Source organism: Ceratotherium simum, chromosome 30 (assembly GCF_057802395.1).
Source record: "Ceratotherium simum simum isolate JZ-2026a chromosome 30, ASM5780239v1, whole genome shotgun sequence".
Lineage (NCBI taxonomy): Eukaryota > Metazoa > Chordata > Mammalia > Perissodactyla > Rhinocerotidae > Ceratotherium > Ceratotherium simum.
In genome coordinates, this window is record NC_141929.1 from 37,511,731 (window position 1) to 37,537,769 (window position 26,039).

The window sequence follows — 26,039 nt, forward strand, 5'->3', positions numbered from 1 at the left end:
TCAGTAAAAAGTAAGTTTTTCGTCATTAGAACATCATCCCTCCTTTCATATGCAAACACTGCAGGAAAACTAGCATGATTTTGCTCTATGCTCCATTTTTCCCCAAGATGTCAAACACAAGTGTTTCAATAGACGCAAATTACGGCATGGATAACAGTGGACCACGCATTGATATATGGAGGAAACAGCACAATTGGAGTATAAGGAACTCACTGAAATGTTCTATGTACAATTCCTACCACATCTAAAAACAAAATAATTCAGAAAAAAATGAAATCAAGCCTTTAAAATACTCCTCTGCCCCTAATTTCAACAAGCATTAACCCACAACTAAAATATTCCAGAACACTTCAGGCACAATAACAAATCTTTCTATTTCAATGAAGTTCTCCTGTTTCTCCTTTCTTCTGCAAAGAATATGGTAATCAGAACAATATTTCTCTTCTGACTGAGAAAATAAAAGAGCAGTTGCATTTCAGTAAAAATATTTAGGCCAGTAGGATCTATTTATTATCTTTCCTAAGATTTAAAGTGAACCTCAGGACTCAAAATAACTCCTCTCTTTTCTACCAGGAACTGGCAATATTCTATGCTCTTTAGCAAGTTCTGTGGATGCAAATTCAAGTTTTAACATGATCTGAAGAATACTTTTAATTTTAAAAAATGAATAAATGAAAACTTTAAATTTAATTCTAGTCTATTTATTGATCACAAGCTATGTGCAACTGTTGATCTGATACTTCTACAATATGAAGTCTTGATTTTATATCTAAATCAGAATTCCATACTTAAAATATATAACTAGTGAAGAAAGTAGACACTTGAATCCCATCATTGATGCACTATTTCCCCATAGGCAAACCTCAAGGAAAACAAAATCAGAATATTGTGTGGTAGAAATAGCCATTTTCATTTTTCCCATATACACACATTTAAACAGTCTGAAAGTACTCTTTCAAGTCAATACTCTTTTAAAAAATGACTTAGTCATCTCAAACATAAAAAGTAAAGAAAATGAAATTCCACAATTAAACCCTAATTTAAAGTCATGTTTTTTTCTAGAAGTTATATTGGAAACAAATTAAAAACTGCAAAAAACCTACATGATACTTTTTAATATCACATGAAGGATAGGTTCAACTTTCTTTTAACAGATTTTGTATAATTGAGTAGACTCAGAAACAGTTTTAATCTGAACCATCTTAAGTAAAAATAACATAACTATTTATAAACTAATATAATTATAATAGTTATAACTATATAACAATAAAATATAAATATATTTACTTATGTTAATTATAATAAATATATAATGTAATATAATTATAATTATAAATAATGGTACATTCAAAACTACAACTTGATATATAAACGACATTTTAAAAAGTCAAACATATTAGTAAGCTTTTCTTCCCTCCTTTAAAATAAAACATAATTATACAGTGGAATTGTAATATTACATTTAAAAAAACAAACTATTTCAAAGTGTATTTTTGCAAATAAATTACTTCATTGTCTCTAATAATAAAATATTGACTATATCTAATTAATGAAATAACACCAAATTATACTCCTAAATGTGTGTGAAATATAAATGTGCAAAAAATAACCTGTTTAAGTCCTCAGTACACACACACACACGCACAAATTCAAACAGATGTGAGGTTTCATGAGATTGTCAACAAGACTGATTGAAAACTAATGCAATTAGAAAAATTAAATTACTCATAATTTTTAAAAACTAATAACTTTATACTATGTATTCACTACCAAAAAGAGGTAGATATAAATTCCTGAAGAGAAAATATTGACAGCTTAATTTTTGAGAAATTCTTCATAATGGAATCTTACATGACGTCATTGGCATTTACAAGTAGCATTAGAAACAAAAATTCCATTTATTTTACAACATGAGAATTCTCTAAACAAATCATCACAACTTGATTCTGTGAAAGTAAAAAGAGCTTCATAATAATTCTGTGATAAGTACTCTTGCATTTCTCCAAATGGGAGATACCTCTCCAAATGGGAGACATTGCTCTTGCTAGTAACACAAAAAATCTACTACTTTAACTACATAAGAAGATAAATTACCTGCGCAGTTAGTACAGTGTGTGCCCAGGAAAGAAAGGACTTTAAATTCTCTATCAGATGTTTATTTATTTATTTTTTTGTGAGGAAGATCAGCCCTGAGCTAACATTCATGCTAATGCTCCTCTTTTTGCTGAGGAAGACCGGCTCTGAGCTAACATCTATTGCCAATCCTCCTCCTTTTTTTTTTTGCCCCAAAGCCCCAGTAGATAGTTGTATGTCATAGTTGCACATCCTTCTAGTCGCTGTATGTGGGATGCGGCCTCAGATGGCCGGAGAAGCGGTGCATTGGTGCGCGCCCGGGATCCGAACCCAGGCAGCCAGTAGCGGAGCGCATGCACTTAACCGCTAAGCCACAGGGCCGGCCCCTCTATCAGATGTTTAAAGTATTCTGAATAATTTTTAGCAATTTTCCCTCAACATTTTATTTAGAAAAATTTCAAATCTATAGAAAAGCTAAAAGGATGCTACAATGAGTGAAACCTTCCACTCTTCACCTGGATTCATCAATTGCTAAAATTAGCTTGCATTCTCTATCTATAATTTATTTTCTGCACTATTTGAAAGTAAGCTACAAACATCATCATCCCTAAACACTTCAAAACTATCTCCTAAAAATAAGGACATTCTCCTACATAACAATAATATCACTATCACACCCAAGGAATACTAATACTATATTATTTAATATATAGTCTATATCGAATTTATCCAATTATCCCCAAAATATACTTTATAGTGTTTTTTTAATGCATGATCCAATCAAGGATCATACAACTCATTTGGTTGTCATATTTCTTTAGTCTTTCTCAATCTAAACATCTTCACACTTATTTTCTCATCTTTTTTGATAGCTACATTTTTTAAGAGTCCAGGCAAGTCATCTTACAAGTAGCCACGATCTGGCTTTGTCTGATTGTTTATTCACAGGTAGATCCACCTAAACATTTTGGTATGAAGTCAACATGGGTGATGTGTACATACCATTGTGTCACATCAGGAGGCACCTAATGTCAGTCTGTCCCATTACTGGCTTGACCACTTGGTTAAGGTGCTATTGGTGCTCCTTGTACTCCTAAGACCAGTAGTAGCTTGACATTTAACAAAAGCTATACTGTGCTTTCATACAATATGTAAAGAAAGGCTTGTAGTGATATTAGCAAACAAGTGTGCTGAAAGTGATTACTCAGTAGTATTTGATTTTCTTTTACAAATGCAACACATTGATGATTTAAGACAGAGGAATCATGTTCATGTGAAAGATACAATTTTCAAATCAGAAGTACATGTATGTGTCACCCTCAGAAAATTAATATTCAGAAACCTAATCTTAATATAACGGTTAAAATGTATTACTACTGACTATGTGTCAGGACCCACATTGGATGTTTTCCATATATAATGAAATAAATAAGGTAAGGAGAAATTTGGTATAGTGAAAGAATTTTTTTTTACTTTATAAATAATTATTTGACTTACAACCAGATTTAACAAGTGATACCCCAGTGAACTGCAGTGGGAAAAACACTAAACTGGGGAGGGGAAAGAAAAGGAGTCCTGGCGCTGGCTCTATCATTAACTAGTTGTGTAATTTTGAACAAATCTTTTAACTACTCTAGCCTCCAGTTTTATCACCTGCAAAATTCAATCACCATCAATTCTCTCTATGATTGAAACCAACCAGCTCAATGAAAATGGGCAGTTCATTCTGCCAAAGACTGATGCTGATTTATAAACAGAGATGAAAAATTTTGGTCACAAAGGTGTAAAATGTTAGAACTAGTCTCATATAAACCCTCAGGAAAACTAAAAGGTTTAGAGGCCAAAAAAGAGATGTGAGCAGTCACAGGTCACGCAGTAAGTCAGCAGCAGAGTCCAACGACAGCTGCCCAGTTTGTCTTGGGCGAACAAAACCCTATTACCTAGACTTGGAGTTACTAGCAGTGCACACACCAGCCCACCTGTAGGCAAGAGCCAAAGCCCAAGCCCCAGCAGCACAGTACAGACTGTCCTGGATCTTGGCCTTCCGATCATCACCGCATGTTTTAGTGGGAAAGAGACCCGTGGTTGGACTTTGATACAGCAGCAAAGTTGACTTGACTGCAATTGAAGACAAGAAAAAGAATGAATTGTACGGCCATCCATTTTCCTTGGATTTCCTCATCCTCATCCCACTTCTGAAAATTTTGTTGTTTCTAAACTCAGCTGTAGTATAAAACTTTTAAAGATGTACAAACAACTTCATGTAGGTTACTCCAGCCTAAGCGGGAATCCACCCTGCATGGAGGAGTCTTCCCACTGTTGAGGAAAGGACTCAGCTACTCAGAACTTAAAAAGCCTTTAGCAAACCCTGGTTTATGTCAATAACTGTTATAAGGCAACATCAGGTACAGAAAAAAAAAATATCAACCAAAAAACTAAGCATATTTTCAACAAATCAGTTTAACAGGGAAACATAATGTAAATGTACAACAAAGAGTGGCATGCAATCGCTCACCCCAAAGCCAACTCAACTGTTAAACAGGTCAGAATCCTATTTTTCACTAACAACTAATTTGTGCCTGGTCTTCAGAGGAATATATTCACTTTACATATTATATTGTGCAGGTTAAGGATATGTTTAACATTTCAAAACTGAATCCTATCCTAATATAACATGAAAACAGCAAGTAAGCTGATTTTGTGAACATTTCACTTAAATAATAGAAGTCTGAAATTAATGTTTTATTACCTTTTATGAAAGTCATAAAATAGAAAAATAAACACACTAAAACTACATTTCCTAAAAGTTATTTTATTCTTGTCTAATAACTATAAATGGATGACTAATGTTTTTCCCAAAAATACATTAATCTAATCTAGATTGGCATGTCAACTACTTTTAGGATAGTGTTTCAAAGGTCCAAAGCACTCTGGTCCTTCAAAGAGATCAAAGAAATTAAATTAAATTAAAAGAAATTAAATTTATCTTTCTTTTTCTCAGACTAAACTGACATTATCATTGCTTTTAGAAGATGAGGGTATTTGTTATTTTTCCCAGAGTAAAGAATTGGCCCTCATAGTCTGAAGTAAACTATTGACATTTCTTTAAAAAGGTAGTTAAATCTCTTTAGCTAGTTATGGCTACAAAGATAATAAAAGGGCAATAAAAAAATAGATAAAATAAAAATAGATAAAAGAATAGAATATATACCAGAACCTTGACCAAAATAAGTTAAATTAAGGTTTTACATGAGGTTTAAACAAAAAGTCCTTATCTTAGGGAAGACAAATAAATGAAATTTTATATTATTTGCCATACTAAGCCAAGTAAATGGCACAAGGAGCAAACTCACAAAAAATTAATAGGCATTTCCAACTTATGGTCTGATGAACAAAGAGAAGTTGCATACATACATATCTCAAAGTTGCTTACTCATATTAAAAAACAAAATTTGCCAGGCTGATCCTGACAAAAACAAAACAAAACAAACAAAAAAACCCAGGGACCTGATATTAGTAACAGTAACCTGAGATTACCTTTTGTATCTCAATGAACTAGAAATGGATATAAAAGGTTCAGAACTACCCAGGAACCATGTATAGGTAAATGAGCAATAAATACTGCAAAATCTTTGTTTGTGTAAGTATTAATCCAGAATAGCCTCTAGTTTCAAATCTGATTATGTTTAGGAAGGCTAAAAGGACACAGAGGACATGGGTGACAGTTTTCAGGGACAGATATGACTAGCTGGATTCCTTTTATAGTCCTGGTATCAATATGCAATTGGAATGTATAGCTGCCTAAGCACTGAAAGTACCCCAGCATCCAATGAGAGAACACCACCATCCACATAATGTACACAATATAACTAAGGCAGAGGAAAGCCTAGTCATAGCTTCCTAAGGACATGTTCTCCTCAGGTTTTGCTTACCAATTCTGTAATAATGATCCAGTTTATCCCACAGAGTTTCATTATCAGGTCTCGGAAGATTAATGCTTTTAAGAGGTTCATAAACTGAGCCTAAAAGAAAAATGAAAACCCATCAAATTCAGTCATTTTCATCCAGATAAACAAACAAAACTTCTAAACAAATGAAGAAGCACTACTTACAATCTAATTTTTGTTTTTATATGTAAACTGTCATATTTCATTCACTACTGGTCAAATTCTTGGTGGGGGAAGGAGAGAGCAGAAAGCACCATTGTAATAAGTATAGGAGGGTTCTAAATGTTATGGGATACCCCCCCCCCCACCCCGGCAGTGAATCCAACTAACTCACATGTACACTGGTCCTAACAACTGAAATATCACTATTACTCAGGTGGTAGTCACTAGCTCAATAATTTCAGTTCCCTTTGAGAAATATACCTACTTACATGCCCTGAAATCCAAACCTTATTCCTTATGCTCATGCTTCATTCATCAGGCAATTTTCTATCAAACGATCATACCCCAAAAGCCTCAAGGAAAAAGATAATGCCGATATGTTCCAAAATCATCCACTCCACAAATATTCAGATGGTTTTCATACTGAAATTCTCCACTTTCTCCTAGGTAGATGATATTCTTGCCTTATTATCCAGACTATAAGCAGAAAGCATTTCTACTTCTCAGCCACAAAAACTACTCCAAGGTGTTAGCAGAGCACAGTGCTCAAAAGCTACAGAATACACAATAATCATGATAATTTGCCATAAAATGGATACAGAAAATTGTTCGCTTGACTAGTGTACTTCTCAACTGCTGACTGAAAAGACATCTGAACCTTCAGCCATCAGACTAAGTACTGTCTCTCACTCCCACTAAAAGCACTCAGAAATCATAAACATCTCAAGGTCACAATTAATCCACCTCCGGTTTCAGGTAATGCATGTCATATAGTCTAACGACACAGCACAAGAGTGAACCTATAACTCACCTGGAGGGGAAATCGTGTTGGCATGCATTAAGAAGCTGTTTTTAAAGAAAATTAAAGCATTTATGTTTGCAAAATTATGTCCAGTATGCTAGTTTAAAGCCAAGGTATTAGAATCCCTTTATGTCTAGGCAGATAAACATTATGAAGGAAGTGAGAAAAGGATTTACATATTCAGACAATAGGTCCATTATCATCTATTGGAAAGAGAGATTATTTGTGGATAAAAACAGGGAATACGAAATGACCTGCTCTGAGTGAAGAGATTTTCTAAAAGAGTCTTCACAACGACACCAACCAGAATGACCCCATGGTGAAGAAGGGGTAGACCTATCAACTTAGACAGGAAAGCACTAGGACTCCTGTACAGGAGGCAAGGGCCCAGCCGTGCCCTCTGCCTCCCTGCATTCCCTTAGCTCTAGTTGGGTTTAAGTATCTGGGCAGCCTGGCAGTTGGGAAGGAATAATACAGCCATGACTTGCACATTAGGTGCCAAGCTCTGGGAGTCTACACATTCCCATTGAAGCTCATCCAATAATTAATAAAATAAAATCAGGTACAAATCATCACAAGTTTTAAATTGTGCATAGATATATATAAAGTTTAAGGAGACACCTTTGCTGGGTTGGAAAGATTGTGGATGAATAAAATGTCTGTTTTTATTTAGATCTCTATTAGTAGAGCTAATATTTTGCTTTATATAAGAAAACTAAAATCATCAAAAGTTGCACATATACTTTCATTACAATTAGGTAAACAATGCATGTGCATATGGATAAAGACTGAAACAGAATATGCAAAACTGAAATCCACCTGCATTATAATGGTAGGTGAATTTATTTTGAAAGATTGTTTTAATGACATTGTATTATGGTTTTTGGAGTGAAAAAATATTTATTTTTCAAAGTGCTATTACATTTAAGGTGATCCTCATCTCCCAAAAAAGACTAAAATGATCTGTAATCTGTGTCTCAATAAAAATCACCAATGGGACCCAGTGGCATAGCGGTTAAATTTGCACACTCTGCTTTGGCGGCCCGGGGTTCGCAGGTTCGGATCTCGGGCATGGACCTGCGCACCACTTATCAAGCCATGCTGTGGCAGGCGTCCCACATAAAAATAGAGGTAGATGGGCACAGATGTTAGCTCAGAGCCAATCTTCCTCAGCAAAAAGAGGAGGATTGGCAACAAACGTTAGCTCAGTGCTAATCTTCCTTACACACACAAAAAATCACCAGTGGAATTTCTTAGAAGTAGCAATAAATAAACAAAAGAAAACCAGATAGTTCAAGAAAATAAATAACTATTCAGTAAGAGCCAAAAGAGAAGATGTTCAAAGCACAGCAGAAAAGAGTAAAAGTAAAATCCCTAATTCACTAGGAATCAATATTTTTCATACCTTCCTATATCCTCAAAGAAAGCCCACAGTGAATTCAGAGCAGCCTGGCTAGACAAACGTTAACACTTTAGTGATCATCATAATAGTGCTTCTGAAGCAACTGGATAAAATTAAACAAGGATGTTCCACACAATATATGGTGAACAGTACCACAAATCTGAAGTCAAAGGAAAAGTAATCAATGGTTACATTTTAAACAAGAATTAGACATCTGAAAAGCATCAATACAAATAAAAATGTGCAGGAGAAAGCAAACAATGGAGCATGAATTCCCAAAGACAAAGAAAAAGAGGCAAAAGAAAACTCTAATAAATGTTTAGAGTTCAAAATGAAATGAATTTTTAAAATGTAAATTTTTCCTTCCATGTTTTTCCCATTTGAATTATGCCTATATCCAAACATCACAAAGTAAGATGAAACTTATCAGCTATCAAGTTTGTAAAATGAGTTTAAACATGTGATCTGATTTTTCACCTGTCAATTCCCCTTGTTTTAGAAAAACACAGGGCCGGCTCCGTGGCTTAGCGGTTAAGTGCGCGCGCTCTGATGCTGGCGGCCCGGGTTCGGATCCCGGGCGCGCCCCGAGGCACCACTTCTCCGTCCAACGTGAGGCCGAGTCCCACATACAGCAACTAGAAGGATGTGAACCTATGACATGCAACTATCTACTGGGGCTTTGGGGGGAAAAACTGAATAAATAAAATCTTTAAAAAAAAAAAAAAAGAAAAACACAATCTACAGCTTCATTTCAGAACACATTATTGTCAAAGAGATAAACTGCCAAAGAACAATATAAAAGCAGCAGCAGCAGAAGTTGCTGCTTGAAGAGAAATATTACGGCTTTATAATGGCAAAGAGGGCTATTTACTAACAAGAAGACTAAAGAAAGAGGTTCCCAAGATATTTCCACAAGACAAAAACAATATTAAGAAGGAGTAACAACTTAACAAAGGCATAAACTTTCTGAATTTTGCACTATAAAACACCTAGAAGGTTTCTGAGCGCTGTGAGAAGGCTCTTAAGAAATAACAAACAGCACTGGTAATTCAAACAGCAACCATTAAAAGAATAAAAGAGATGATCCAAGAGGAAATTCAAGGTAGAAGACTGACCAGCAAACCAAAACATCAATAGTCTACTATTTTGGCATAGTACTTTTTATTATATGATTCAAAGCTCTTTAATACATACAAAAATGTTATTAATCAAGACTTTGATGATCCCTGAAGGAGCTTTATCATTGTTCCATGTATGATGATAGACTAAGATAAATACCACTATTTATTCATTCAATTAATAAGTACAGTGTATGCATAAGACTCTGGACCATCCATCTAGCAGGCTACCAAGGCTTACAGATTAGAGAGAAAGGTAAGGTTTTGAATAAGGGTGACACAAAACAGGGTGGGGCGTTCCTTTAAAGACAGAGGACAGGAAAATTCAGTCCCCCTGTGGGGCTTGGAGAACAAGGAACTCCTGCATTGTAATCTCTGAAAATAAGAGCAATATCAAATAATGAATTGCCCTTTAAATATGAAGATAACAACTGAAATCTAGGAGGACATGAAGTCATAAACATATGTACATATATGCACACATACTTAATATCATAGTTCTAAAACTTATACACATCTTATGAAACAACATATTACCTACTAAAATTTTTTTTGAAGTGATACACATGAAAAGGTTTAAGTGAAGAAAGTATATCACTAACAGGTTAAATTTTATTAAAACACTGACTCAAGTATGCCTTTTCACAGGATAGAGAATTTTATTATAAATCTAAATCCATAAAAGGCCTACAGGATTCTCATTTTCTCCTTCAATTAAAATAATTTCTTTTCAGATTTAAAAAAAAAAAAGACAAAATTCCATCACCCTAAGACAGGCATCATTAACATTTTGGTACATTTCTTTCAGGCATTTCTTTAGGCAGTATATATAAACATACATACAATTTACTACACATGGAATCATAACATACATGCTGTTTTTATCATGGACATTATTCCTTTTTTTCCCTTACCTCACCTCTTACCCTCTTCTGTCCTCAATCTCAGGTAACCATACTTTTTTCTATGTTTATATAATCAAACATACACGCATAAATGAGGAGAGAGTGTTTTAGAAAAATGAGATCATGAAATAGAATCATCCTTGCAAATGCTCCTCTGGTTTAACAATACACATGGCAATCACTAAAGGCAACTATATGGCTCTTGCTAATGGCTGCTATATATTCCAGGGTGTTGACACAGCACAACCTACTCAACTATGCCCCTACCAGTGGGTATATAATTTGTTTCCTGGTTTTGCTATTATAAACAATACTGCCAAACATCCTTATACACAGATATAGCCAGTAATACGCTGGAGCCTGCAAGTACCAGCTGGAGAGAGGCAACTGTTAACTTTTCAGGAATTTTGGGAGCTGGGTATGAAACACAGCCATAACTGAAAATTAAATGATGTAAATTTACAACTAAATAATTATTAAAAACAAAGGTAATAAACATTCAAAACATTGCTTCCTGATTTATTTTACTACATTTTACTATTACATATGCTCTTGAATTTATTTGCATCTATATATCTGTACATTGGAAATAGATTATGACAGCATATTACAACACATCTCTTCCCAACTCTGCATTCAGTGATGTCACATAGAATTTAGTAGTTGTGACAAAAAACATATGGTCTGCAAAGTCTAAAATATCAACTATCTGGCCCTTTATAGAAAAAGTTTGCCCACCTCTGATCTAAATTCCCAGAAGCAGTATTGAATTAAATGATCAATGTACTTTTTACAAAATAAGGGCCAAGTGCATTTTTTAAAAAGGTATAACTCACATTCCCATCAGAAATGTAAGTGCTCCATTCTTTCAAAAGTTTTAAGTAAAGCAGCATCTCACTTTCACTTGATTTTCATTTCCCATACTATGAGTGAGTTTGAGAATCTTGTCACACCGGCCGTTTGGATTTGGTCTTCCGTGAACTGCCTACACCCTACTGCCATTTGCTATTGCTCTGTTAGTGTTTTTGTCATCAACTTCCAAGAGCTGTTTGTATATTTTGTTTGCTATTTAACATTTCTATTTCAAATATTTTCCCCTGAGCTTTCATTAGTATACTAATGTTACAGTATAAAGACTTTTAATAGTCAAATATATCTATCTTTCCTCACTTGGTTCTAGTTTTCCTTTCTGTTTAAAAAGGCAACCCCTAGGTTATACATATAGTCACCTCAATTTTCTGCTAAGTTTTTTATTACATAAAAATATAAATTTTCCCATTTAGGTATTTGATCCACTAGAAATTTGTTTTCTAAACTGCTTTTAAAGTAAGTAGTGAATTCCATACTTTTTAAAAAGATCAAATTGGTCCAATTTTTTTTTTCAGGTTACAAAATATTGAATAGAAAGATCCATTTATCCTAAATTATAAGCAGGGAACATCTCCAGTTAAGTGAGTCAACAGATCATTTCCTCTTGAAATAATACAACTTAATTTTCAAAAGCTATATAAAAACTCTAGTATCTAATAATGTAGCATTTGGCCTACTTATATTTTCTTACAGATATAACAATTTTATGCAAGATTTCAAACCTATCATGGACATATGATGTTTACAAATAGCTTAATAGTCAGCTTTAAGTGTGGTTGCATTAATGTCTCTGAAAATCCTCTTTGCTTGGAGCAACATATATTGATTTTTTGAAAGTATTCTATGTAGCACTCATTACTGGATATTGACACAAAGTTAAAACATAAACAGCATACTTTCATTTTTCTATGGGTCTTGGTTTCTAGCAGAAAAATACACAAAATTTGTGAAAGTAGAATCTTACCCCTAGGAGAGAATCAATCAGTATCTCCCATCTGCATTTTACTAATGATTCTCTAACTTCGAGAATCGAGCAAATTGAAGTTCACCAGCTCTAACGATTGCAACTTCAGAATCTTTACCTGCCTTAGCTAATAATAAGCAGCTAATTTTATAAATATAGGACATGTTAAGAGTTGTGATTTTTCAGAGCCAGGAACAACATAGACGCTAATAAACTAATAACAAAGTAGGTACAAAGAAACAGGAAAGAACCAAACTCCCTGAGCTAACATATTCCACAAGATTATCAAGAACTAAGCAGACTCTGAAGACTTTGTATTGTAAAGGGTCAAATAGTTTCATGTGGTTTGTATATTCCTTGTACTCATATACGCATGCAGAGAAGGTGAGGAGGGCAGGAAGTGTGCCAACCAGGAAGGCACGGGAGAGCAAACAGATAAGCCTCGGATGTGAACATACAAAATATATGCAAACCACATCTGTGGTTTATCAGTAAATTATTAAAACATTAGTTTTTGAGCTGCTAAGATAGCGAGGGTTTCCAGAGTAAAATAATCTATATGTTTATCCTATGTATCATCCAAATATGATACAATATATTTTCAAGCAACTTTGAAATTTAAATTACATCATTAACTTCAGATGATAGCTTCTTCATCTTCAAATTCCCTTTTACTCCTCCACTTATAAAAACTAGAAGGATACTACTATAGGAAGGACAAGGTATTCCAATACATTCTCAACTTTGTATCCCTAATGCTGGCACTAAGAGGTTCTCCATAAATATTTACTGAATTGAAGTGGGTGATCCACATGATTAGGGGGAGGCCTTCTTGAATTCCCACAGGCAGAGTTAATTGTCCCATCTTCTGCAATCTTACAGCACCTTGTAAATACCTTCATTACAGCTCTTGCTTATCACAATACATTTTATTTTCACTATTTGATTAATGTGTTATACTACATTGGAAGCTGATCAATAACAAGGACCATATATAATACATAGTATATGGCAGCAAATGTTTGGTAGGAAGGAAGGAAAAGAAAGAGAGAAGCTGACAAAATGTTTCAGGAAACTTTTGACGACCAGTTTACAACTGTATTCTCACAGGCTATCTCCTGATACTGCCCCATCCACATCCTCTGTTTAATGATCAAGTCCCATCTCTTCAGACTTTCATGATGAGACAAACTGAAAAACTTATCTTACTAACTTTAGAATGGATATAAGTTAACTTTTCTAGTTAAAAGATATACACTATACATAACTCCACACTTTATCAAGATCATCAGTAACTAGCAAAACAAAAAAACAGAACTTAAATGATTTTCTATACTGTTCAGTTCCACCATGCACAAAAATTTAAAACATTAAGGAATAAATGTGCCTCCAGTAGGGGAATGAATAAATTCTGACACCTCCATTCAACGTTTGTACCTTGAAACAGTTAAAGGAATGAGATAGATCTATTTGTAATAACATGAAAGACCAACAAAAATATAGTGTGAAAAAGTAATGTCATAAAACAAGGTATGCAGTATACTGTGTTGCAAAACTAAGCAAAAATAACGTTACATGTGTGATGTTCACAAATGTATATGCATATATAGATAACTAAGTACTTTAAAAAGCCTAGAAGAAGCCACACCAAACTTTTAAAAATAATTACTACTAGGGAGAGGACAGTGATTTTTACTATATATTCCTAATTGTCTAAATATTATATAAGAAGGTATTCATTTACTACTTGTATAATTTTTTTTAAATGGGAAAGGGAAATTTTGAATGCCTACTGCTATGCATTGTACAAGATACTTTATACACATCGTCCCATTTCATCATCCTAACAAAGCTATGAGGTTAGCATTAAATTGAGGCACAAAGAAGTTAAGTTACTAAATATCGGTCTGAATTTGAACACAGGGCTCTCTGAAGACAAACCGTATATGTGCTCTTTTCCCTATACCATGAAACCTCATAAAAATGCTTGGTTGAGAAGAGTTAAGAGCCCTTAATTCTTGCCTTCATTTTCTGCCTTAAACAACAGACTGCTCCAAAATTATATGTACATGTATACATACATTTACTTAACCCCAATTTATTATCATAGTTCTGTATGTTTAATTCTGTATGTTTCTCCATAGCAAGTTGGGTAAAACACATTTTAAATGTAAAATATGAAATGGTAAATATGAAATAACACAACTTTATAAAAATGAAGTAAAATTTGCCTATTCAACTTATTCAAATAAGATGTGAAAAGGCCATTCACTGTTCCCATTTTATTTTTAATAAAAAGGTATTAAGTTCTTCCAGTGACCTTTAAAGAAGGAGTATGGTCTATAAAATCTATTTAAGGATATTAAATCGGGTTGATGTTTCACGTGTTGACCTTACGAATACCAATCACTCAATTAGCTGTTTCATTTTCCTTTCTTATTTGTAGTCTAGTTGAGCACCTTGCCATAATGTACCACGAATTTGTACGATTTCTGTGAAGTCAGAGCTGTATTCCAACAATTCTCATCTTTCTAAAAAGTTTTTGGAACTCCTCTTTAGGGAAAAAAAAATGCATTCAGAAGTGGCAGAAGTTATTAAATGTCCTCAGCAGCAGTTGTTTCATTCACTGCTATAACCCCAGTGCCAACAGTGCCTGGTACACAGTGAGTACTCAATAAATATTTATTGAACAAATGGAATTAATATCCTCTGATATATAAAATTTTCCAAAAGTTACTCAGAATCAGCTGCAATGAATAAGATGATTCATCAGGGCAGATGAAGTTAAGTAAGACTCTCTCATCAATAACCTAGGCTGTGAACATAAAGTAATTCAACTTGTTCTATTCTTCTATTTTATTCTATTCTGTTCTGTTAGTCTATCACTCATAAAGGAGGACCTGAATGAAATCACAAAAGGATATTATTAAAAATGATTTGATCACTAGAATAAATGTGTACAGCCTTACAAGTGGGCCACTTTATAGAGCATAATACTAATCTGAACATATAAGATTCCTCAAGAGAAACCCTGAGTCATTATTTCTTACTTATACTACAAGTAAAAATTTTTTTTTTTTTTTTAAAGATTTTATTTATTTATTTTTCCCCCAAAGCCCCAGTACATAGTTGTCTGTCATAGCTGCACATCCTTCTAGTTGCTGTATGTGGGACGCGGCCTCAGCATGGCTGGAGGAGTGGTGCCTCCGTGCGCACCCGGGATCCGAACCCGGGCCACCGGCAGCGGAGCGCACGCACTTAACCGCTAAGCCACGGGGCCGGCCCTTCAAGTAAAAATTTTAAATTCCAAACTTCTAAGACTTAAATGACAGAGTCTTAGGTTAATATTAATTGAATTACACGGAAGGGGAAAAAATTCCCTATACATCATTCCCAATTTTTACAAGAAATATTTAATTTTATTATGTCTTCTGTTATTGTAGTGATGAAAACATGTGACATAGGCATTTTTCTCTCACATGTTATTCTACGCAAGTCCTACAGAAATAACACTTTCAAGCCATGCAGCATTTGAAAAATGGAACTGAACCATTTCTATTTATCATTTACACTTCGGTGAAGCCTGGTCTATATTTCTCATCTTGGCAAAGTTCAGCAATGCATTTAATATGAATGTTATTACTACTAATTAAAAATTGCCCTGATAACACTTTGTACAGTAGGCATGACTAGAGGAAGTCTTGAATGTTAACTGAAAAAAATAACAATAAACTATGAATTAGCAAAGTAAGCTGACCATGGGAATAAAAATATTCACAACCAGAATAAAACTAGAAATACTTCGGACAGACAGTATAGAGTTTGCAGATCATGAATGCTAGTTAATTTTCTTCTCATCAAAACGCAGTGAAGTTTAGACCATTGGCTAAGTAAAACAGGGGAGATATGGCACCGCCATTTCCTACCCTATACCCTCAGACTTTGGCAATTTGCTTGAAGGCTGTCCTGAGGGTATGTGTCGATGAACTGCCTTCTGTAAAGACTCACCTACAATAAAATCATTAAGTGACCAAACTTTCTTGCATGGAATCCAAGTCATATCTTTTACAAGCCAACTTTCACTCTTTAGTGAATAAGGTTAAACCCAAGGTTCAATCAAGTAAAAGAGAGGTCTGCCTGCTCTCCTCTACCCCTCCCCGTCAACCCCAAAGGGTAAAGAAACTCCTGGATGGAGACTGTCTTAAAACTCAAGAAGCTGTGGAAAGAGCATGGGTTTTGAGAACAGGCAGACCTGGCCTACAATCATAGCTATATCACTTCCAGGACTTGGGCTCTCTCTGAGCTAGGTCTTCTCATCTGTAAAGTGGAGAAAATCATATAACCTCATAGGGCTGTTGTGAGACTCAAATGAAACATTTTAAGTAAAGAAACTAGCAGAGTGTATATTAAATACTAATTGCCTTTCCTTCTCCATCCTTATGCTTTTGAACCTCCTCCACCACTTAGCATTGGACTGGTCACTAGTAAAAAAGCAAGGAATTCTTGATTAATTGGCTTTGTCAGGTTAACATCAGAATCTTCTTGATCAAAGCAAGAATGGATGCCCTCCACAGTGATTTTAAAACAGCAATTTAAATAATTAGTAATTTTTAAGAAACAGAAAAAGATAATTGAGTGGAATTTGAGCTGTAAATGTGATATTAAAGTACCCTTGGGTTGCTATACATAGCTTAGTGCCTATGTGCGCGAGCTGACGGAAACCAAGATTATCACTTTCTCTAACCACGCCAGAGGAAGGAGCATTACTTAGGGCGGAAGAGGGAGAAAAACTCCACTAGAATGTGACCCTGTGCTACATAGTAACGATGCTAACAGGTCTTCAATAAAATTTTATAATCAAAATAATAATTATTTCTGAAGCATGACTATTCAGAGCTAACCTTAATTTCACTAACAAGTCACCAACAATCTCCAAGTCTAATTAGGGCTAATTGTCAAACATCCCAGAAAAGCATGCTGTCTCTGGGGAGACAAAGCAAACTCAAGACCCTTGGGGGCAGAACCAAATCTCTCATCAAGAAGTGTAGGATGGGGTTGGCCCCGTGGCTTAGCGGTTAAGTGCACGCGCTCTGCTGCTGGCAGCCCGGGTTCGGATCCTGGGTGTGCACCGCTTCTCTGGCCATGCTGGGGCTGCGTCCCACATACAGCAACTGGAAGGATGTGCAGCTATGACATACAACAATCTACTGGGGCTTTGGGGGGAAAAATAAATAAATAAAATCTTTAAAAAAAAAAAAAAAAATATGACAGAATATTTAAAAAAAAGAAGTGTAGGATGAGTATTAGGCTGCCACATCCATGCTAACATGAAAATATTAAAATGTAAATTACTCCACCTTCCAATACATACATTTAAATTTATAGAACTGGAATACTATAATAGGCATTCTTTTAGGTCTAAGTATATTATTCATCAAGCAATACACTATTCAAACCATCTAGTTTGGCTTAAAATTCTTCATGTCTATTCTAAGTGTAGCTTAACTTTACCATATTTTTCATGGACTATTAGTTTTTTACGTAATACAAAACTGAAAGAATATAACTCTGGGTGAACACTAAGACTATTAAAATTTTGCTGTACTTTAATTTGCATTATATTTTAGTTATAAAGATTTTACTGTAGCAAAAAATTGAAATGAAAATGGAAGTCATGACAATGGATATTTAAGGTATTCAGCTTATACTACTGCAAATGAAACTAAACTACTACTGTGACATGAAACCATAATGGAAATTAGCCCTAAACTTGCTAGTTTTTTGTAGTTAATTTGAAGACAGCTTGCTGTTTCCTGTCCTTTTCAAACACAATTATATTCTATTACTTGAAGCACCTACCCTCATATTTTTATGTTCATTCTATAAGATTGCTGAATCTTATCTTATAACGATGCCTAGGAAAAAAAGACTTCTAAAACCAGTGTTTACTGGCATTATTCTGCTTTAAATGATAAGCTGCATGAGATATGCAAGACGCCACATCCCACCACCACCACCACCATCAAGGGCCTCCACAGAGATCTTCAAGCAATCAGCACTTCAGTTTCTCAAAGAAGTACTTGTGGAAAATAAATTGCGCAGGGGGAAAAAACGTCAGCTTAACCACTAGTGCTGACCAATTATGCCTCTCAACTCCATTCCATTGGCTAGGCAACTCCCTGAAAATGGAGGCAGTCATAACCTCCCAGAGCAGAACTGCCTACTGAAATGGAGACTATGGGGTCCTCTAGACATAGAAGGGATCACTAAACATAATTACTGAAATCACATACGGTAAAGAGACCAGAAGGAAATGTGAATAATATGCAGTCATTTCTAATAACATCTGCTGGAAAATTTAATTTATGTTATTAATATACAGCAATGGCTTCAAAATGGAAGCCCTAAACTGGCAACCCAAATGCACTGTCTCAGCTGAGTAAAAAGATTTGGTCCAGGTAAATCCAGGCCAGAAGTCAGAGACTGGAGTAGACTAGCAAACTGGTACAGAGGCAGAGAGCCACACTAGTGAAAGGAGGCTTGCAGAAACAGCCATGGTCACACAGAGTAAGTGTGAGATTGTGCCTAATGGGAATCAGGGATGCTGATAACGACATATTTACCCAAAGACTAAGTTCAAGATTAGGAACATGAGGATGCTTAATTGGGAGGCCAAGATCTAGAGTCTAAAATGCAAGACAGAGAAGAGATGAGGATGTTACAAAGGACGTTGCTCAACAAGTATAGTGATATAGACAGACTTTTGCTCCTCAGAGTGCACTCCATCCAGCAGCAGAAGGGCCTCGCCTGGCAGCTTGCTAGAACTGCAGACTCTCAGGCCTCATCCCAGATCTACTGAATCAGAATCTGCCTTTTAAGGAGATCCAGGACTCTGCAGAGACAGTAACTCCATCTTGTAAAAAATGAGAGAGAGAAGGGGAAAGGAGGAAAAAAGAGGGTATCAAAATCAAATAGCAGCTTTACTGTCTTAGGAAAATCCAACTCTTTAACCCTTAGAAGGTAAAACCATGAACAAACCAAAACAGCTTAACATCAAGACTACCATCTTCTTCATGGAGGCTTGCTGCAAGACCTTAAGTACTGTAACAACCCAAAGCTAACATGTCATCAACTCTGCCCAACCCCAACCAGTTCCCCATCTTGTAAGATCTGCCTTAAAATCACATAGCAGAGGTCCTAAAGCCCTGTAAATAGTCTCCTCTGACTACCCTGACAGTCAACGGCCAAAAGCCATGATATTTTGAAGCAGAAAGGAACATGAACAAGCATCAGTCTAAGCCCCTTTCTTTATGGAGAAATTTACAATTTGCTCAGGAATGCAGAGCTAGTTAAGAGCAAGATTAACACCAGAAACAAGATCTCCTGACTCCCTCTTCAGGGGTCTGATTTTTTTAATTTAATTCATTATTTTGGCCTCTATGGTGCAGAGAAGGACACAGCTCAATGTTAATATAATTTACCTGTATGCCCAGAACACCATGCTTAACTGGAGCTGTCAATACGCAACATGCCAGATTGAATATAAACATGTAAATCCACTTTTCACCAAAGAGATCAAAAAGGAAAGAATAATATAATAATCTCATTATTACCCACATCATAATAAAAACAGCTAATATTACTTGGGCATTTACCATGTGCAAAGTACTATGTTGAGAGCTTTATATGCATAATTTCCTCACAACCCTAATATGTAAGTACTATTATTGTTCCCATTTTACAGATTAAAAAAACTGAGGTTAAGTGACTTATCCAAGGTCACATTGCTGGCAAGCAGACGAGCAAGAACGTACACACTGAAGTATACTTTGTTTTTTTTTGTTTCAGGTAAAACAAAACAAAAAACAGGAGCACCTAGTTATTATTTTGGGTCTTCTCTTGAAAATTTCATTTCTTATTATGAAAACAATACAGATTCACAGCAATATATAACCTGCTTCTAAGGTAACACTTAAATCAGAAATACTGCTTTAATAACAACTGTGCCCAAAATACTAAGCTGTTTTCCAAGCAATTCAAGTATTGATCACTGCACTTTGCCCATGTCAGCGGTATAAATGAGGTATTTCCACCATCCTATACTTGCACCTGACCTTTACCTAGATTTCACTTCCTTTTACTTCTATTAGTTCAAGACAACTGCAACGCACAAGAAGAAGAGCTCTCATCTATAACTTAACTATGTAATAACTGCTAGCCTCTGATCTGAAGAGGTCTAACATGAACAGAGATTTTTCTCTAATGTGTTAACATTGTATTTAAGACTTTTACAGAAATAGATTTTATATCATTTCTTATTCTGAAAAATTGTGAACTTACTCTAGATGGCAAGATTTAGGAAGCTAATTTTTTACCTCTTCATTTAAAAGTATATCATTTTATTCTCCTTCATTACCATATTCCTGAAATCAAAGTGTCAAGTTCAAATTTCTTGGTATCTTAGGTAAAGTCTATCCTGTGATAGACAAAGACCTATTAAACTGTGTTGACCTTCTCTATGTGTGAAAGAATAAACACGCTACTGATGACTTACATTTTGATAACAATGTAGATGAATAATCTATGTGATTTCTTCCATTTTCCCTTCAGGGAAAGCAAAAGTCAGTACACAGAAACTGCTCATGGTTTCTAAGCAAGGGGCAAAGGCAGTCAGAGCCATGTAGCTTGGCCCTAGAGATGCTGTCCACAGTTCAAGAGAACAATCCAGAGTGCCCTCAACAAGTCATAAAGTTATTACACACTAAGGTCATTATTTTGTTTCATTTATTATATTTCTTTTCTGGGGCCTGCCAGGTGGCACAAGCGGTTAAGTGCACGCAGCACGGCTGCCCGGGGTTCGCAGGTTCGGATCCCAGGTGCGCACTGACGCACTGCTTGTCAAGCCACGCTGTGGCGGCGTCCCATATAAAGTGGAGGAAGATGGGCATGGATGTTAGCCCAGGGCCAATCTTCCTCAGCAAAAAGAAGAGGATTGGCATTGGATATTAGCTCAGGGCTGATCTTCCTCACACACACACACAAAAAAGATCTATTATATTTCTTTTCTGAATTTGAACCTTTTTAGACTTGACCAGTGGAAGAAATATATTTAGTATGAAAATAATATGTTCTTATTCAAAAATAGCTGGGAAATAAATTCACCAAATTTTATTTACCAAACAAAAAGGTGAAATAATTAGACAATGTAGAGTGCTGGGAAGTTCATTCTGTAGCACAATTGCACTAATTCTTTTTAGCATGATTCATTAATTCATTCAACTTTAAATCCCTAGCACCAAGCCCTATATCATGGGCTACTGATACAAAGCTACAACCAATTCAGTCTCTGACCTGAAGGATTTCATAACCTAGAAAGGAGACAGATATATAATTATCTAATAGCAATGCAATGACATCAGAGCTAAAAGAAGCATGTATAAAGTACATGGTAACCAGAAGAGCAATTAATTGAAACCTGGGATGCAGGGAAGGGGGTGTCAGAAAATATATAAAGATAAGAGATCACTGGAGCAGAATAACAGATTATGGGAGTGCACTAAGCTTACACAGAAAGGCTATTTAACACAGGGAACTTCATGATAAAGGTGCAGAGAATATAAGTGGGAGAGGAGGCTGGAAAAAGGTATCCAGAAGTCTAACAGTAGAGGATGCTGAACAGCAAATTCCAGGTCTGCATTTTATCCTTTGGATAACGAAGAGCCACTGGGGAGGTTCAGGTAAGGACATCACATGATCCAAACTTTAGAAAGATAAGTCTCTCAGCAGTGTGAAAGACCACTAGAAAAGTGGGGAGTCCTAGGCAGGCATAAGAGTCCACTTTTGGTTAAAACATTCATCCCAGGGCCTTGAATTAAGATAGTGACAGCAGGGATGCAGGGGGAGAGAATATTAAAGAAATATTTAAAAGGGAGAATAAATAGGACTGAGGAAAAGCTTAAATTTGGTACAGGTCTTTGGTACAAGTATCAATATTGTATAGTGTAATGCAGAAGGAAAAAGAGTCTAGTGATAATTTCCAATCCTCAAATAGTTTTTTATTCCTTCAAATTATAATAATTAACTGTACATCTGCTAGGATTTTTGTTTATCCTTGTGGTCACTGAGCAAATGATTATCATCAAAGCTGCAAGACTACTGAGAATTGGCATTAAGTGGATATAACAAATTAATTGAGCTTCATCGTGTTATTTCCATGAAAACAAGATAACATATCCAAACACAAGGATCTCTGAACTGATAGAAACAACAGATTAAAAACTCATAGAGGGCCAGCCTTGTGGCGTAGTGGTTAAGTTCGGCATGCTCCGCTTCGGTGGCCCAGGGATCTTGGGTTCAAATCCCGGAGGCAGAACTACACCACTCATCAGCTATGCTGTGGCGGCAACACATATACAAAATAGGGGAAGACTGGCACAGATGTTAGCTCAGGGTAAATCTTCCTCAACAAGAAAACTCATAGAAAGATTCCCCACAAAGCAAAGATAACTACTCTCAGAAATACGTAAATTAAGAAAACATGCTCTTATTTTAAATATCTCTTTATTAAAGATATTTAACATGGAAACTTCGCTGTTATCGGCAGACCATTTAAAAGATGTTTAAGACAAACAAAAGGTCTAAAATCAACTAGCTTATATGAGCCATATTTAAAAGGGACTCAGTTTGAATGGAAAAAAAATCCCATCAAAGCAGAAAGAGTATCAATAGAAATGATTAATGCTCTCTACCAACACTTAGCCTAAGACCAAATAACATTATGTTTAAATAAGATACATTTTAAAAATATATTTAGAAGTATAAAAGTTCGAAATGTCACACAGTGGGGCATGGCTCTGAATACTACACTACATCATGAGTGAAGCCTAACGATGCAGAGTGCACTTTCTCCAGAGCTCCAAGTTTCTCACTACGAATTTCCAGGTGAAGTCACCCAACCAAATCCACAGCACCAAACTGGTCAAAATCTAAGGTGCTGCCCACTTTGAAACCACTCAGCCACAGGATGCTCTATTGTTCAAAACTTATTAAATATATTGTTTTTGCTTAAAGAGAGAGGACATAGTAAGGCCATCTACATTAAAATAGCAAGGTCTATGGTCAAATTACACACACACACACGAGCTACGTGAGACATGTGCCAAAATTTCCATCCTCGAAATATATCAGTAAATGCTTATATCAAAAAATTTAAAATCAAAGATCAGAGTAAGTTTAGAGGTTTAGTCCATTGCCCTTAACTTTTGAAGAGTTAGATTTGCACAACTGCCATTTGATTATACAGATGAAAATTCATGACAGATTCATATTCAAAAGACAGAAAAAAAGAAAAAAATGTGACTCAAATCATCCTAAACCAGAAGTTGTTAAAAGTTTAAAAGTAAATTTAAAAATAAATAAATAAACAATAAGCTGCCCTATAACCTGAAAACTAAGCCACTGACTGAAGCCACAGCAAGGCAAGGTCATCCTTTTGACATAAGGATGATTTACAACTATCACCAACCATCAGACAGTTATGACCAAGCTTAAAAAGCTAATGCAACCACATAAAAAAAGAGAATCTAAATATATAGAAAATTCTTGACTGGTTCAATTGCTGGAGGAAGACAGAAACACAATAAAGAATATAAGTTAAGCACCTGATATGAGTATATTTTCAAAACATACCAGGAAGAGAACACAAATATGATGAAGGACTGTTCAAAGGTCACCTGCCCAATCCCGAGCCCTGGGCCTGTCCTTCCAGTCTGCATGCACACTTTTAGCAATAAGACTCAGTCTATAATCCAAATAACAGCATGACCGTTCATCTCTGTGACAGGACCTACACATCTGCAAAAATTCAGTTCTGACTTGAATTTTAAATGGTTGAAAAGGGGGGCCATGGAAATGGTGTGAGGTTACTGATAACAAAGGGAATACAATAACATGCTTTAGAAATTTTTATATATTAAAAACTAACAACTTATACTATGCAAGACAACAAAGAACACACGAGACACATAATATATCAGAACCTATAAAAATGGCCAATTTCAAGTATACACTTAAGAAGATTCTCACTGTGGTTTTGGAAGTCACTTAACGTACCACATCTGTTCATCTATAAAAAGTAACTTCCTCAAGAAATTTGTGAAATATGAACAGAAAGAGAAGAAAGCTATAAAATCAAGAAATTAAAAATGAAGAATAATCCTTTTTAAAGGATTAAGATATACCACAGTTGGTAAAAAAAAAAAAAAAACTAATAAAAATCTGTAGGGAAGAAAAAGAAACAAACAGGAAAACAAAAAATAGCAACAATTTTTCATCTTTTTAAAACCACTTCTAATCAAGGCAGCCAAAGCCTAACGTGACAAAAATGAGAACAAGTGTGAATTTATTAAAAACACATTATAGAAAATTACTATGAACCATCAGAGAGCATTTACCAAATTTTCAAGATCAAGTATATAATATATGCAGTACGATTTTCTTTTACTTGTTTTCTACTCATGGATTATTTTCAAATCTATTTTGGGTCTATTTTCAAGACCCCAAAATATCATAAAAGACATGTCCCAACTGCATAAGTGTTTACTAATAAATTTTTAAAAAATCCTTTTTACATTCCCATAAACTCAATATCTTTTAACCGGTAAATCAAATGTCTATATGTATCTTTCAGCCTGAACCAAGAAAAGATACAGCAGCACCTTGTGTGGTTTTGCAGATTATTCCTCAGAAATAGAATAGTCAATCTGCCACTTTAAACATGAACATAGATAATCATAATGATATGAAAATAAGATATAGATTTATAAGAATTTGCTATTTATACACACAGGAAATTTTCCTGTGTTAAATTGGGCCACATTCTAAAAGTTAGTCTCTTGAGCTAAAGATGTTATAAATGTTAAGACAGATTCTAATGCATAACAAAGGTGGCCACATTTTCTGAATCCAGACAGATGAAAGAGTCAACACCTGTGCTTTCATAGACATTCATTATTCATTATCAAATATGGACTGAGCGCCCCATGTGCCCAGCACTGTGCCCTGTGCTAAGTGTTAAACACAGAGACAGAGACATATAACACACAGCTTCTCCATTAGGCTGCTCCCTGCCTTTTTGCGACGTTCCAACTTATTTTCATAGCAGTCAGAGGATCTTCATAAAATATTACTCAGGTCTTATCACTCCTTACTTGGAATTTTCAATAGCTTTCCCTTCCACTTATAACAAAATCTAAATATCTTCAAGGCTCCCAATGCCCTGCCCATCCCACCCATCCTCTCTCTCCTATTCCTGTCATTCACAATGCTTTGTCCTTTGGCCTTCTCAGTGCTCCTCAAATACCCAGCTCTATCTATCCCCAAGATCCTAGCCTAGAAGCTTCCTCACCCCAACTTCTCACTTGACTCCTATTTCCTCCTTCAGCTCAAAGGTCACTTTCAGAGACGCTTTCCCTGAAGTCACATCCTAATCCTCCAGGAGATGGGGAGCTGACCAGTGGTGTTAAGCAAGGGAGTAACAGGATCAGTTCTTAGAAAAATCACCCAGACAGGATCTTATAGAATGGACTGGCTAGGGAGGTGGTCCAATGGGAGGTGATGGCTGTAGTCAGCAAAGTTCAGTAGGAAACAACTGGAAGAGTCCAGAAGAAAGACAGAGATGGTATGTACGCAAAACCACTGACGTCATCTTTAGTTCTGCACAGTTCCATCAGGCTGAGCTCTCTGAGGCCAGTATCATATATTACCAACTTCCTACACCTCAGAGGGGTCCAATAAAC

At 35.5% G+C, this 26,039-nt stretch overlaps 1 protein-coding gene across 2 annotated transcripts in view; it reads right to left on the reverse strand.

The window, feature by feature from the left end:
- Nucleotides 1–26,039, reverse strand: part of PHKB (phosphorylase kinase regulatory subunit beta) — a 45,863-nt gene that overhangs the window by 11,877 nt on the left and 7,947 nt on the right. For both annotated transcript variants that reach the window (XM_087420311.1, XM_087420310.1), the window contains exons 3-4: nt 6,006–6,095; nt 4,053–4,191 (exon numbers count right to left, since the gene is read on the reverse strand). In XM_087420311.1, the coding sequence (XP_087276437.1) occupies nt 4,053–4,191; nt 6,006–6,095 (229 nt within the window). The remainder of the gene's footprint in view (nt 1–4,052; nt 4,192–6,005; nt 6,096–26,039) is intronic.